At 50.3% G+C, this 14,945-nt stretch overlaps 6 protein-coding genes across 6 annotated transcripts; 2 read left to right on the plus strand and 4 right to left on the minus strand.

The window, feature by feature from the left end:
* Positions 1-15: 15 nt before the first annotated feature.
* CNL05540 (hypothetical protein) lies at positions 16-2,203 on the plus strand. The gene is made up of 6 exons (XM_024658192.1): positions 16-654; positions 735-843; positions 913-1,050; positions 1,102-1,298; positions 1,381-2,007; positions 2,061-2,203. The coding sequence occupies exons 1-3, from the start codon at positions 76-78 to the stop codon at positions 981-983; spliced, it is 759 nt and encodes a 252-aa protein (XP_024513862.1). The 5' UTR covers positions 16-75; the 3' UTR covers positions 984-1,050; positions 1,102-1,298; positions 1,381-2,007; positions 2,061-2,203.
* Positions 984-2,072, minus strand: CNL05545 (hypothetical protein). The gene is made up of 2 exons (XM_024658837.1): positions 1,431-2,072; positions 984-1,363 (listed from the first exon to the last, which is right to left on the minus strand). Exons 1-2 carry the CDS (start codon positions 1,944-1,946, stop codon positions 1,232-1,234), a joined length of 648 nt encoding a protein of 215 aa, XP_024514669.1. The 5' UTR covers positions 1,947-2,072; the 3' UTR covers positions 984-1,231.
* On the minus strand, positions 2,186-4,379 carry CNL05550 (hypothetical protein). Its single transcript, XM_024658193.1, has 3 exons — positions 4,179-4,379; positions 3,602-4,108; positions 2,186-3,535 (listed from the first exon to the last, which is right to left on the minus strand). The coding sequence occupies exons 1-3, from the start codon at positions 4,266-4,268 to the stop codon at positions 2,444-2,446; spliced, it is 1,689 nt and encodes a 562-aa protein (XP_024513863.1). The 5' UTR covers positions 4,269-4,379; the 3' UTR covers positions 2,186-2,443.
* Positions 4,380-4,752: 373 nt separating this feature from the next.
* Positions 4,753-9,834, plus strand: CNL05560 (SSK22 like MAPKK kinase, putative). Its single transcript, XM_568092.2, has 7 exons — positions 4,753-4,950; positions 4,992-6,696; positions 6,761-8,597; positions 8,664-8,811; positions 8,877-9,150; positions 9,212-9,389; positions 9,453-9,834. Exons 1-7 carry the CDS (start codon positions 4,770-4,772, stop codon positions 9,588-9,590), a joined length of 4,461 nt encoding a protein of 1,486 aa, XP_568092.1. The 5' UTR covers positions 4,753-4,769; the 3' UTR covers positions 9,591-9,834.
* On the minus strand, positions 9,801-12,504 carry CNL05570 (conserved hypothetical protein). The gene is made up of 8 exons (XM_568093.1): positions 12,134-12,504; positions 11,957-12,037; positions 11,704-11,895; positions 11,471-11,647; positions 11,104-11,406; positions 10,713-11,045; positions 10,481-10,658; positions 9,801-10,415 (listed from the first exon to the last, which is right to left on the minus strand). Exons 1-8 carry the CDS (start codon positions 12,485-12,487, stop codon positions 9,877-9,879), a joined length of 2,157 nt encoding a protein of 718 aa, XP_568093.1. The 5' UTR covers positions 12,488-12,504; the 3' UTR covers positions 9,801-9,876.
* Positions 12,505-12,683: 179 nt separating this feature from the next.
* CNL05580 (hypothetical protein) lies at positions 12,684-14,745 on the minus strand. Its single transcript, XM_024658194.1, has 6 exons — positions 14,693-14,745; positions 14,341-14,631; positions 14,076-14,267; positions 13,962-14,018; positions 13,849-13,905; positions 12,684-13,797 (listed from the first exon to the last, which is right to left on the minus strand). The coding sequence occupies exons 1-6, from the start codon at positions 14,702-14,704 to the stop codon at positions 13,027-13,029; spliced, it is 1,380 nt and encodes a 459-aa protein (XP_024513864.1). The 5' UTR covers positions 14,705-14,745; the 3' UTR covers positions 12,684-13,026.
* Between the last annotated feature and the right edge of the window lie 200 nt (positions 14,746-14,945).

Consider the following 14,945-nt stretch of genomic DNA (forward strand, 5'->3'; position numbering starts at 1 on the left):
AAACTCAATTACGGCCTACGCAAGACACGCTGGTCCTCGTTATCTTCCCCCGCCCCCCTCCTCTCCAACCACGCCATGACAATGTCTCCCCCAGCCAACCCTTCTTCCCCTCGAAGAAGCCTTCGCACACGACCCTCGGCGGTCGCCTCCACCTCCACCGGTACTATCGTCGTCAACAACAAAGTCGAGCGAGATGGCGCTGCCTCTGTCAACTGCCAGGTCGTCGTGGACACCAATACCACCAGTTCCTCAAGTCGTTCGCGGCCATCTATAAGCTCTGCCAGTGCGTCAATAGACACTTTCGCGCGAAGGCTAAGTAAGAGGCCCAGTAATGAAGTGAAAGAGCAGGAAGGAGAGGAGGAACTTGGCACATCGGGAACGGAAGAAGATGAGGCTGACGAGGACAGGCTATCTGGCGAAGAAGATGAAGACAGGAAGCAAGAAGAGGAAGAACAGCTACCTTCAGGGCTAGGACAGTCCCATGGGTTATCGAGATCGATGACCAAACCATTAACGAAATATGAAGAGGAAGGGGATTCTTCAGTATTGAATGGCCGACTGAAAAAGAAGAGACGAGTGACGGAGAGGCGGACTCTGCAGAACAAGACGGCCCAGAAAAAGTATAGAGATAAGAAGAAATTTTTGGCTTTGCGTGTGAGTCCTTGCCTTTCCATTAAGCGACTGTGGCCAAAGCGAGAGATGCATTTGCTGACGCTTGCTTGCTCCATTGATAGACACTAGATTTCGCCGTCTCAATGACTCGTGTGTGCTCTAGAGGACTAGAGGGTAAAGAGCGGAAAGCGTTTAAGCAGATTTTGAAAGATTATCTTGCAGACGTGTCTGGTGAGTGAGCTCTTCATCAATCCCGCAAAAGTCATGTTGATAAAGGATCGGGCGGCTGATGAGACAAAGAATTGGATCAAAGTTATTTGGCCGACTTTTTGACAAAGACAGGGCTACACAGCAAATTACTAGCAGAGTAGAATGATATAGAGTATCATCAGTCGCATATAATCTGAGGGGTTATACTGTATGAAGTAAGCCGGCATCGTAGGTATTGAACCTTTCTTAAGAGGTGTAAGCTGACCGCATGTCATCAAGGACGACTGTGTATACATTTTTGACTTTTTGAGATTGGCCACGGGACATCACTTCTTCTCTTCTTTCTTGTCCTTTTCTTTCCTGTCACTCTTGCTTTTGTCTGCCTTTTCATCTTTCTACTTATCACTTTTTACTTTTTTTCTTGCTTTTCATGTTTCTTCCCATCCTTTTTCTCATTCTCCTCCCTCCTCATACTAGTTTGTGATTCTTCCTTTGCCTCTCGCTTTTCCGCCTCTATTAACTCCTTACTCTTCTCCCTCATCTTCCACCTCGCATCAGCCTGCCGTCCGATCCTCAAATTCAATCACAGCGGCTTTGGAAACACTCACCAAGACGCTTTTTGAGAACCAGCCCCCTCCTACAGCGACCAGGGTCCCACTCCTGCCCACTTCAAAGACCCCTACCCATCCTGGCCTATACACTCTTACCATACCCCTCATCCACCCTAGGACGATATAGAACAGCCAATATACCAACCACTGCGCCCCATCACCCTTTCCCGGTTTTCCGGCCCCTCCCTCTTCTCCCCTGCCCCGTTCTTCCAAGATTGTCTGCATGCTCCCCCAAAGCGGAGAGATAAGGGTTAGGATCCCGCTCCAATGTGGTATTGCGAATATCGGGATGTAGAGATGTGCAATCCCCCATGCAGCGAGCAAAAAAATGAGGGAGACGGTTAGGGGGATGTCGAGGAGAGTGGAAAGACGGATGATGGGGGTTGAGAGGTGGGGACAGTGAGAAGAAAGGGTGGAAAGTGTGAGAGCGTGGGTTTCTTTGGCGATGATGGAGGAGGAGGAGGAGGATGGTGGAGAATTGGGTTTGAGTTTGGATTTGGATTCAGAGGGCATGGCGAGATTTTATCTAGGAAGAATTGTGCTACCGTGTGCATAAGTAAATGACAAAACCGAGGTAAACAAAAGGCTCTCGTCGTGGGTAACAAAGGATGATAACCATCGTCAAAGGAACATGTCATAGACCTCTGCCAAAGTTTTTTTGATCCTTCTCTCCCTGGCAAGTAATCAAGGGTCTAGAGGGAAGAATCAATCGAAAACGATAGTAGATACAAAATGCGTCAATGTTTTCCACCAAATGCATAATCAATCAACTAACTGTCCTACAAATTCTGATCACACTTGAACATCCCCCGCCGAACTCGCCTTTTGAGTTTGCAAAGGTTCGAAGCCCGGTACAATCTCCTTCCTCTTTGGATCTGTATTACCCACAAGCCCCCTACCGTCACCACCAGCATACATCTCTTCAAACCCATCCAACGTAATCTCCTTACTGCCGAATCCACTAATACCAGCACTCTTATCATTCCTTTCGCTCCTGCTGGTCATACCTTTCATACCGGTCGGGAGGGGGGGGGGGGCGGGGAAAAGGATCCATTGTCCTCGAGTGCGAGAAGGTCATCGAGCGTGAGGCGGGTGATACTCCCTTCGCCCATTTCTCCCAGCGGATTTTGGGGACGAGTGGCGGGAGGCTTGGTAGGGTTGCCGGGGGATGAAGGAACTGGGGCGGGATCGATCTTCATACTCTTTTCCTTTTCCCGCCCCTCCCTTCCTTCCCAATGCCCAATTTCCGCCTGTCCATCTCCATCTTGCTCTTCCTCTTCCTCCTCCACTTCAAGCTCGATAGTCTTCAAACCCCTCAATGCCAACTCATCAAGCGGTGTATCCAGAGGTAGACGGATGTCGTTAGAGTCGTCCGTGAAGGCGGCGTTGGCGGCGTTGGCTGTGATGGGGTTGGGGTTGGGGTTGGGGTTGTTGGAGTGGCTGGGGCGTGCACTTGTGTTAGGGCTAGTAGGGTTAGTGGCAAGGGAGGGGGAAGGGGAAGGGGGACGAGGGAGAGGTGATGAGTCTGAGAAAGGGGCATTAGGGTCAGAGTCGGACCTAGCGTCAGAGTCAGAGTTTGTGTTGGAATCCGACTCGGAACCGGAACCAGGATCCGTCTCAGAGTTGGAGTCGGAATCAGGACCAGTGTCAGAGTCAGAGTCAGAATCAGAGATTTCAGACTCCCGATCCACCTCACTCAACCCAAATACTCCACTCCCATATTCACTCGTCGCCGTCGCTGGCCCTTCTTCTTTCCCTTCAGGTCCTGCGGACTCATGGCGTGGGCGTAAATGTTCAGGGGTACGGGATAAGACTGGACTGATCTGCCCGAGTTCATCCCTTGAAGCTTGAAGCTCGGGGCTATTCGGGGTAGGACCCGTCTCCGCCGCTGCTCCTGTACGAGTGCCAGTGCCAGTGCCAGTGCCAGTGGAGATCCCGGGGTAAGGGTTGGTATAGGACGTGTCGACTGCAGTGGCAGAGGAAGAGTGTTGGGAGGGAGAAGAAGAAGAAGAAGAAGAGTCGATATCCCCGTAAGCGGTTTGAGAAGTTTTAGCGATGGTTGGGGAAGGGATACGGATCAGGTTGGAGTTTGTACGCAGCTTCTGAGGTGGAATCGCATTTGTTAGGATTCGGGTGTTTGATCTAGGTCCTGGGATGGAAGGACTCACGAGCGGTCTCGGTCTCGTCTTTTCCTTTGCCCCACTAGAAGCACCGGCAGCATCAGCAGCACCAAGACTAAGACTGATAGATCCCCAGACGATGGCGAGGATTTTGAAAGCCCACCAGAGGGGTATCAAAGCAAGGAGGGTATCTTGTGCGACCGTTGATTCGACAACTGTAGAAAATGAGTACAGGATCCAGTAGTCTATTAGTCGTTTCGTTTGGGATGGCCACTCCTTTTCTCCTGTCCTGGTCGTCCTTACCCTGGCTCTGGCCAAGAATTTGGGCTTGGGATTCACTTTCGCATCCGATGAGGCTTGGAGAGAAGATATATGCCTAATCGTCAACCATCCTGGCCAGAGGAGACCGAGGATATTGACGATAACTCCCGAAAGGTGGTAAGGATTCAGCAAAACTCCAGAGAGGAGGAGCAGCAAGAACGAATGGGCGAGGACAGACGGTGGACGGTCTAGTTTGTTCGAGAGGAATGCGAGGATAGGATATGGGGACATTTTCTGGGGAGTCGGTTCGAGTTAGCTGTTGCCCCAAATGAGTGGATGGGGAGAAGCGGATAGAGAGATTTACCTCGTCGTCAAAGTAGTCGCCTACGAATTGGGCAGCTTGGCGGATACGCCTCGCTAATGGAGTGTAGGTGGATGTCATTGTTTCCATCATTTTTGTCTGAACAGTTTACTTGAACACCCAGTCGGGCCAGTTAGTAGATGAGGCCAATTAGTAGATGAGGCCAATTAGTAGATGAGGCCAATTAGTAGATGAGGCCAGTTAGTAGATGAGAAGTAACAAAGTGTAGGTAAAAGTCCGCTGCAGGTGAAAGCGTCTCAGTCACGATGCACGATGGGAAACCGTCTCGCCTTGGATGAGCCTTCCATTGATGCCGGCCGAAGAGGGGGCTAAAGTCAGGATCCTTTCATGCTGCGTTTGGGAGCTGGTGGGCGCCCAGGATATGGGAGACTGTGCGGTGCTGCTGTTATTGTCGATCGCAGAAACGGCGATCGCCGGATAGAGGCGGGTGGCAGCGCAGCGGACGTGATGAATAAATAACGAGTTGTTACGAGGAATTAAGCAGATTAATCAATTGCGGCGTGAAATAGCCGTGTTCCTGAGCCGTCTCCCCCTCTTCATCCCGCCCCTGCACCCGCTGCCCCCCCATCCGCCATGTCCAACCCGACGTCCCCCACAGACCCCCCAGACGCCGGCCCCCCAGCGCCCGCCATCGCGTCCTCCTCCAAGACCGGGCGCAGGTCCGTGCGCCTCTTCGCGCCAGACGAGGAGGACAGCTCAGACGAGGACGGCCTCATCGGCGTGCCCGCAGAGACCACATTCAACGACGACGAGGGTGAGTACACCCCAGGAAGCACACACGCTCACACCCCGCAGTCCCCCCTTCCAACACACGCTCCGCATCCTACCCCGGCCCGCCAGCACACACCTCCCCCACCTCCAAAATCTCATCCATCGTTTCGTCCGCGTCTGCAGCCCAGCCAAAACTCGCACGTTCAATAACATACGTCGCACCCAGCGCCATCTCCTCCCGGCCGGCATACCCGCTCCATCCCGCTGGGCCAGAGACGCTGCACGCCTCGTACGAGACATGGCGGAAAACGCGATATACCCTCGAGTCGTTCAGCAGAGCTAAGGCAGACGGCAAGAACGCGGCGCAAAGAGGAAGGTCGTATACTGACCCCGATGTGGGATATTTCAGCCCGGACGCAGGAGATGATGGCTGGGGCTCAGATGATGAGGACGAACTGAGATCCCCTGGCTGGGGTATATCTCATCATAACATGGACTCTGGAGGCAAGACGGACGGGTCACCGCAGTTGCCTATTAAGCCTGCCGATGTCACCGAGGACGAGGGACAGGAACGTTTGGATTGGCAAGGCATGTTGGAAAGTGTCCTCAACTCGGATGTCTTCAAGGTGGAGGAGCAACGTATCTACAATTCCATGCCGACAGATTCATTCAGAGAAGAGATTGGAAAGACCCTTTGGTGGCAAATCCGTGCCAAGCTGCGTGGGAGGACAGAGGCAGAGGAGAAGAAACGGGTGCAAGAGCGACGGGCAAGAGTGGTGGACCCGGTGCTCGAAGAGATAAACGAGTTCAAGTACGACCCCAAAAATAACCCGGAAGGCGAAGAAGACAGTGATGCCGATCCGCAAGACGCGACGTCGACTGCTGCACCCCAGTCCAAAGCTCTCAACCAAGTCAACACCATTCTCGCCAAACTCCATGCAGTCAAAGGTCTTTATCCCAACCTCGCAGCCATGCGGGCCGACAAGTCTCTCTATACCGACGAAAATTTCCGCAAACGCGCCGACGCCCTGACCTCTTGGTCCATTATCGTCTCATCCCTCCAAACCCAGCTCAAACTCTTGCAAAAATGGACAGGTTCCGATGAGCTCGACATCACTAAACCGAACACGACCCACGAGAAGGCATTGGTCGGCAAGTACAAGTATCACCACTCTATCGACAGCAAGGGTACACCCGGCAGGGATGCAGCCGATGACTCGAGTTTCCTCGACCGTGTGATAAAAGAAGATAATCTCCAACGCACATTCGAGCGCCGAGCGTTTGTAGACATGATCAACCTCGTGCGCAACGCCAAGGAGACGGTCATCAACTATCTCCCGCAGTTTCAAGAACAAAATCTCCCCGATTTCCAATACGAAATCGTCCGCCTTATCGGTTTCCCCGGTCGACTTATCATTGAGGCTGTCAAAGTCCGTTTGGACGCGGCATCCCGATTACTCGACCCGAACCCTATGGTCGTCGAAGACTTTATCGAAAACCTTCGTCTATCCATTTCGCTCGCTGTGCTAATCCGGAAACAATACGACGAAATCATGGCACCCGACGCCGAGGGGAGATGGAAAATTCCGCATTGCTTGCCGACAGAGTACAATGATGTTCTGCTCGATGCGCTGAGGACATTTTTCAAATTGTTGCATTGGAGATTACGAGGAGTGGGGAAAGCGAGTTATTACAAGGAAACGGAAGTGCTGGAAGAAGAGGCGCCATTCTTGTATGAAGCAGCGGAGGCTATTGTGGGTGGTGATATGGTTGTTGCAGAGCAGTATTGGTGCGTTTGAAGTGTATTATCCTGAAAAAAAGAGCTTTAGTGCTAAGTATCTGTGTCAATATAGCGCGTTATCCAACAAGCTCCTTATACGTTCGGCAAATTATCTGGACCAGCAACTTCGGGTACCAATTCATTCCCATTCTCGCGACAAGGAACGTGGTGGCGACAAGGAGCGTGATGGCTCGTCATCCTCTCAACGTGACCGTAACCGTGACGGCTCGCTGGCCGGCCCACCGAAACACATGAAAGTCGAAGAACTCTTCTCATGGTACTCCAAACTCCTTGATTCAGCTCGAATGCGACACCGCAAGACCCAACGTTTCTGTCGTAAACTCACCCAACGATTCGATAATTCCGCCGAATATTCCATCGAGGAGACGGATGTGGACGTGCTGGTGGAGACATTGCAAGATACAGGTCATTTCTTGGTGTATACCGGGAAATTCGAGGCGAACGGGACGTATATCGTTGCGGATGGCAGTCTCTGGGGTCAGCCGGACGATGTGAGACACTTGTTGAAGAGGGTGTTTTCAGTGACGATTCCTGGATCCCGAGTTCGTCCAAGGCAGACTACATCGCAGGTATCCGGCGGAGGTGGGGTCCTGGCCAACGGCCAAGTCGCAGCAGCGCAACCTGATCCTGCAGATCCGTACCCGGAAGCAGACGATTTTGACGACGAAGCGCTCGCGGCTTATATCCTCCTCATCTCCCCACGCCAAAACTTTGTATGGTCCGGAGCGGTCATGACGCTGGATGTGGATTACATCGACTACGAACTAGCTGATAACCGGGTCAGACTCATCGCCGACGGTCCTACCAAACGATTAGCGCTGTGCAAACACTATTTCACGCAAGCGCTCATCCACCCTGACACGGGCGAAACAATCGATTTGCCATGTGTGGTTGAGGCCCAAGCGCATTTACCGACGATTCAGAAACAGCTTGTCAAGATTGCCAAATCGAGTTACCGTCTTTCAGAGTGTATCGTCCAGTCTGCCCCGCTCGTCCGCAATGCGTTCAGGGGCAAACCGGGATCACAAGAGTTGGTCGAGAATTGGTACAGTTTTGCGACAGAGCATGGGACGAGGGTGTTGGTCCATATCGAGCCCAGTGCGTGGGATCGATTTAATCGGCTGTTGATGCGCCTGGCAATCAGTTGGATCAGCTTTATCAGTCAAGAGTGTAACCCCACAGACCGCAAGACGTTCCGATGGACTGTGGCAGCTTTGACCTATGCGTTCAACATGACGAGAGGGAGTAACATTCTCGCGCTTGATCGATCGGAATTTTCACTCTTGAGGAGGTACGTCGGTGTTTGTGTGTCACTCTTGGTTAGCCACTTTGATATCCTCGGCGCAAGGTCGAGTATGGAGGCCAAAAAGGAGGCGGACAGGATTGAGGCAATGAGGAGGTTACAACGGCTTCAAGAAAACCTGGACGACGAATTCCTGCCTCGGACACCGACAGAGTCTGGCGGCCAACCACGTATCGACCGCTCTATAAGACTCACGGTTGAAGAACGTCTCCGTCTCATTGCCGAGCTCGAAGCTCGTCGTTCCGAGCTGGCACCCGCACCCGTCGGTCAAGTCCTTGACGAAGAAGTCTCTGAAGACCGTGCGCTGGTATTTCTTGCAGCTTCCAAATCCAATATTTCCATGCGATGGCAGCAAGGCGCGTATATCGGTGGAGGCGCATCGGGAAGCGTGTACTTGGGATACTCGCTGCAGGATAACACCGTGTTTGCTGTCAAGATCTTGCCAACGGTGGATCTGCAGAGTAGTCCGGCGTTGTACGAGAGTATCAAGCGGGAATCGGATGTGATGAGCTTGTTGAGTCATCCGAATGTCGTTGGTTTCCTTGGATTGGAAGTGCATAGGAACAGAGTCTGTCTTTTCCAAGAGGTAAGGTGTTCCCATTTTGTGTAAAGGAGGGTGTGTCGTGCAAACGCTGATGTTACGTGCTTTTAGTACTGTGAAGGAGGATCGTTGGCAGGTATGCTCGAATATGGCAAAATTGACGATGAGGAAGTCGTCGGGGCGTTTACGATCCAGCTGCTACGCGGTCTTGAATATCTGCACACCAACCGCATCGAGCACCGAGATCTCAAACCAGAAAGTAAGCCTTACACTCATCTTCTTGATCCTTTGTAAACACAATACACTAACCTCGTTTCGCCGCAGATATTCTCATTGGCGCCAACTCTGTTCTCAAGCTGGCCGACTTTGGTACCGCCAAAATCATCAAATCCAACAAGACACTCGCCCGTACACGTGGTGGCGCTCACGCCAAGATGGAGGGTCTCGAGGGTACGCCGATGTACATGGCACCAGAGATGATCAAGAACCAGAGGACCGGCAAGCTGGGTGCTTGTGATATCTGGGGTTTAGGGTGTATCGTTTTGCAGATGATCACTGGTAGGAAGCCATGGAGTTTCTTGGACTTTGATAATGAATGGTACGTCTTTTCTTTCAATGATGTTTTCCTCATACGAATTATGAGCTGATAAGACGATTAGGGCTATCATGTTCCATCTTGGTGCTACAAAGGAGCCACCCCCTCTACCCGACCCCAACGAGATGTCCGACCAAGGTATCGAATTCATTGATCAATGTCTTTCTTTGGATCCCGAAGCGAGACCGGTGGCGAGCGAGTTATTGCAGGACGAATGGCTGGTTCCAATGTTGGAGCAGATGGTAAGGTTTTGTCTCATGTGTGCGCAAAAAGTTATCAGAAGCTCATCTCCTTTGCAAAAACAGGCCGAGCTGGAGCAAGAGTATCCCGACGTATTGGCGATGGGCCAAAGCGATTCACTGGTCCCGCCACCCGAAAACGCTTCTCTAACCAGTAACGCTCCAACTCTTCAAGATGATATTACACCTCCTCCCCTCGAATGATCATTGTTTCCCGGTGAATGGGTAATGCGAATCCCTGTTTCTAGACCAAACGTTATATTTCTCTGTAGGGTTTCATTTTCATCGTATATTAGTTTTATCCGGATTTTCTCCATTCTCTATTCGAATTCGGTTCGATTCGGCATCCTGTATCTATTTTCTTCTTTTGGGCATGGGACGTCTTAGGTGTTCTGTAGGGCATATTATTTCTTTGATTACACTGTTGCGGCAAAATGCATACTGTGATACACTTCTTTGGCAACTAATCTAAATAAAAATAAAACCCCTTCTACGCCTCATCGGGTTTATTGACGACAGCTAACAACTCATTCCAGCTGTTCATGCTTTCAGGGTCAACCCCCAGCCCTTTTGCATCCTCTTTCAACGCGTCTATATCCACCTTCATTTGGTTTGTAAACCTTTCTTCTTCCTTTTCCCCACTTCCACCATCGTGTCCGCCCCCACCGAAGAACGATGTGATCCCAGACTTTTTCGACTTGCGGTGTTTCCTCAACAAATCTTCCGTCTTCTTCACACTCGCAAGCGTGCTAGCGTAATTGACAAATACCGCATCTGCGATTTGTCTGCTGAAATCTTGCTGATACCGTTCTTTCAGTTGGGGTTGGGAAGAGAGTAAGGAATGGAGTGGCTTGAATACGGAGGGGACAAAGTAACTTGGTTGTCGAGTCGATGAGGGTGTAGACGGAGTTGGAGATGAGCGGAATTGGGAAGCGATGGATCGGATGAGTTTGAGGGGATCTGTGCAACGGCGAGTGAGTATGCTGAGGATTTTGGAGGTGTATTGCGTAGTCGGTAATGTCAAGTGTTCTGCACGAGATTTTCCCACCTTCAATCAGTCACCTGTTCCATATGATTCAATGGAAAGGACTTACCACCAAGATTGAGTTCCTTGACTACATCGAGGTCTTTGACCTTTGCAGCCAAATTTTCGAGGTCTACAACAGCGGCCGAGGCGAAGCGTAAAGCAGCGTCTTCTTGGCTATTGTCTTCTTCGGTTATGACATAGCTGTCGACGGTCGATTTGAGGTAAGTGCCATACCGTGATGATATCTATTCCAGCGTATCAGGTAAACCAACCAACTCAAAGGACGAGTTATCGCTCACCTGCAAGCTCAATCTCCAGAATCTAGGAGCTAACTCTGAGATATACACGTCTTCCTTCCAACAGCTTTCCAATGCTTTCCATACCGCTCCTGACTGTACCAATACCCATTTACTTCCCTTGTGGTCCGAGGTAGATGTATAGCTCGGTTGTCCGGCCAGCGACTGTTCAAGCGAAGACACAATCTCTTTCCAGCGAAGTTGAAAGTAGACGGGTAACTGCCAACGGCGTTCAAATGCTGTGTAAGAAGGACTGGAACGCATTGCAAGGACATTGTGCGCCGATGGAGCGATCGTTTCGAGAAGATCAAGGAATTTATGTGAAGTGGTGTAGTACTAGATGGATTTTGGATCAGCAAAAAGTATGCGTCCATGATTTTGAAATGGGTCTTACCTTGTGCAAGTCATCTGGCCGACCAGCAGCAAAGATCACGCTGCCGAGCCTCTCAATGATAGTATCCCCAATCTCTGGCCAGAACACTCTTGCGAAGAAGTCAAACTTCTCCGATACCTCTTTTGATGCATCCAATAATGGTTGATAGGAAGCAACTTGAGCAAGAACGCGATTGAACAAAAGGGCAAGGGGAGTGTTGTAACTGGCCGGAAGACGAGGGACGTCTAAGGGGTTTCGTAGCTGGTGAGGGGTCTGAGGTGCCGTGGGAGATGTGGGGAGGGAGAGAGCTGATGACGATATGGTCTTTTACAAAGTATATTTAGTTTCGCAATAGCAGGTTCCAGAGCAGTTGGACATAAAGACTCACATTACGGCAATACTCTCGAAAGACTTTCCGTACCACCTCCTCGGCCTCTTCCCAGCCCTCGATGAGCTCATACGTCTTTAAGCATTGCTTCAGACCGGTGGCGTTTAGGTTCTCCAGTTCGCTGAGAAGCACAGTTGACAGATCCTTCGATAGCCGGCTCTTGATATTCTTTATTCTCTGCAATCCCAAGTATTTAGCCATTGAGCGTCCCCACCCCATAAACGTAGACGTACCTCCTCTACGACATTGACGATTGCACACTCCTCTGTTCTAGCCTTATTCATCAGATAAACAATCTGACTATACTCTCCAGCCACACGTGTGACAAGCTTTGACGTCTCTAATTCATCCGTGTGGGGTAAATCGAGTAAAGCCTCCGCTTTAGCCAACGTATCGAACAGACGCTGGAGAAGGTCCAACAGTGCCTACACCGCATATTATCAGCATCTATATGCTTAACAATACCGTAGCGAGGAAAAGGCTCACCTTTTCTTCTCTAAGAGCTGCCCGTTCGTCGAGTTTTTCCTGCAATTTGGCTTGATGTTCTGCCAGCACATCCCTTACAGACTAATCGTTTCCCAGTGTCAGTCACCATATTACCCATAGTACATCCACGTATCATCCACAAGGATAAGAATGGCCAAGGACAAGAAAACAACGCACGACAATCTCCTTTCTAACGCCTTGTAACGGCCCCTCCAACCTCTTCAACCTCTCTTCCTCGCCTCTCAACCCGATTCCCAACGAAAGAAACTCTTCATAATCCTCATTAATGAGCTTCACAAGCTCTTCTCTCAATTCTCCGAGGTACTCTCGTAGTTCTCCACGAAGTTCTTCGAGAGGGATGTGTATGCGCGAGAGGAGGAAAGCATCGGGGTCGAATGTGGGCGCGGTGAGGAGGGGGTGGTCGTGGGAAAGCGGCTGGAGGGACGGGAGGTCGAGAGAGCCGGCGGGGGAGGAGGAGGAGGACGGGGGGGAGGACGGCGACGGTTTGCGGGGGGACGACGGCTCCTCCATAAAGAAGTGGTGGATTTTGGAATGGCGGAGACGACGAGTGGATGCGGGAAATCAAAACAACTCAGCCAGCGAGTCTCCATCTCGCGCCAATCTTATCTCTCTGCACTTCGTACTCATCTCGACCGCATTCCGACTTGCAACGCCATCGCACCAAGATGAGAACATACTGCCACCACAAGAGCTGCATGGATCCAAGCCGGGAATCATATCCAATCCAAATTAAAATCGAAAATAAAAAATCAACAACCAACAATCACTAGACATTAGGAAAGCAGAGACTTATAGGAAACGCAACCGCAGAGGAAACAAAAACAGACAAATATATAATTTAGTCCAGGAGAAATATTGTCCAGACACCAAAATACGGCTACAATTGAACAGACCTTCACTTTGGCGAAGAAGACTAACGAGATTTGAATAACGGCAACGCTTTATCACGTTTTGAAGACTTGGTCTTTGCTGAAGCTAGAACCGAAACTGGAGGAACTTGCAGTGCATTCTTAATGGTCGAATGACTACCAGGATATGGCGAATAGGCCTCAAGGAGGGGAATAGGCCAGGAAAGTATTGATATCTCTATAAGCTGGCTGGGGATAGGCCTGGTAGTCGATAGGTGTCAAGACGGGTGTCCTAATTTCTGGTGAGGCTGATCCAGAAGTGCTGTCGGGGAAGGCAATAATGGTGTCAAACATTTCGATAAAGCGCGATCCACATGCCGTCGGAATAAGTGCTGGTCTGGTAACAAGTTCTGTTGTGGTGATGTGGGACTGGGCCTCTTGAGAATAAAAAGTCGGCTGGACAAAGCTGGAGTCGGTAGGCGTATGGATGGCCATGTCGGAAAACTCGGTGTCGGTACTGGCAGCCGTAAGTGGCGGTTCCTCGGGCTCGTTGTTTGGTGTCTGGCTACCAGAAGGAGGTTCTGTAGGAGGAGTAACTACAACGCTAATAGCCTGTGAAGATTCCACATAGCTGTCTGCAGAGTAGGCAGAAAGGGAAGAGGTTGAGCTAACAGAGGAAGGGAATGGAGAACGGAGACTAGAAAAGACCAGATCGGGTGTGGAGATTGTAACTGTTGACGAGACAGCGTCTGCTGCAAACTTGGCAGGTTGACCAATGAATGGATTATCATCAAATCTTCCGCCGAATTCAAGAGGTTGAAGGTGAGGCTTGGCTGGTTGTTGGACAAAGTTCGAGCTAGAAGGAATATCAATCTTGAGCGAGATGGGTTTGGATGAACGACGGAAGGCGCTAGTAATACGAGCAGCGAAGGAGTTGGTCTTGAATGAAATGCGGTTAGATGAAGCCTTGGACTATATCTAGGTCAACTTTTATAATGGGAGGGCGCATGATTTAAAACTTACCTTGATAGTGGGGGCAGAGTTGGACCGGGCCCTTTCCCGAGCGGGGATAGATGTTCGCTAAATTGTGCATCAAATGATATGAAGATGGACCAATAATTATAATGATCACTCACGTCGGTCAACCCAATTTCGCAAACAGCTTTAGCTGCTTCAATAGTGCTTTCAATGTTCTGAATAGACAAACAAGTAATCAGCCATAGTATCTCCAAGCTATAATTGATGCTTACTCTGGCATGCTCAGATTCTGCGGCAACACCGCCAGAAGCCGTATTCTTATTCTTGTTCTTGAGTGATTCGCGGGAAGAGGTACCATACTTTTCCTGAAGAAATAACGGCCTGATGCCTCGACGTGGTGGGATAAAGTCGGCAGTTTCATTAGAGGCGGGGCTGTACACCGACATACGGCGAGGGTAAGTCATCTGTTGATCAAAGTAGATCTGTCAGCCAACAACTACTGTAGAAATAACAAGGGGATTTGGGATGAAGACTAACCTCGTCTTCGACGTTGAAACAAGGTGCAGCAGCTTGAGCGGGGGTGGGGACGATCATAACGGGGTTCTGTTCACCCTGAGGAACACTGTTGACCGAAAAGACGGAACAAGTACTCTTGTTTCGGAGAGAGTGGAGAGAAGGGAGAGAAGGTCGCTGGTAAAGATGCTTGATCAGTGGATACACACTAGGAGATAAATGTTGACATACCTTTTTAGTGGCAGTGGTAGTCGTTGTAGCAGTAGAGACAGCAGAAGTAGGCTTGTCGACCGGTCGGGTGGGCATGTTAGTTCCCTTGTATACGATAGACCATCAGTCAACATGCAACCATCCAATGATAAAAAAAAAAGCTTACGTTGTGAACCATCTTGGTGTCAATATCGAGTTCAGACTTGTTGATAACAAGTGGAGGAAGGGTGGTCTAAGGAATACAAAACAACACGTCAACATTGGACCCAACGTTGAATGACACATCTACTCTGTGCGGAAAGTAATCGTGACGTGAGAAAAAAAAAGGGGGGGACTTACCTGGTTGTTGGGGTGAAACTTGTATGCAACACTAATGCCCTGGAGCTTGTTACATTGGCTTTCGAGGTGGAGGGTAGCGA

Source organism: Cryptococcus neoformans (assembly GCF_000091045.1).
Source record: "Cryptococcus neoformans var. neoformans JEC21 chromosome 12 sequence".
In the NCBI taxonomy this organism is placed as follows: domain Eukaryota; kingdom Fungi; phylum Basidiomycota; class Tremellomycetes; order Tremellales; family Cryptococcaceae; genus Cryptococcus; species Cryptococcus deneoformans.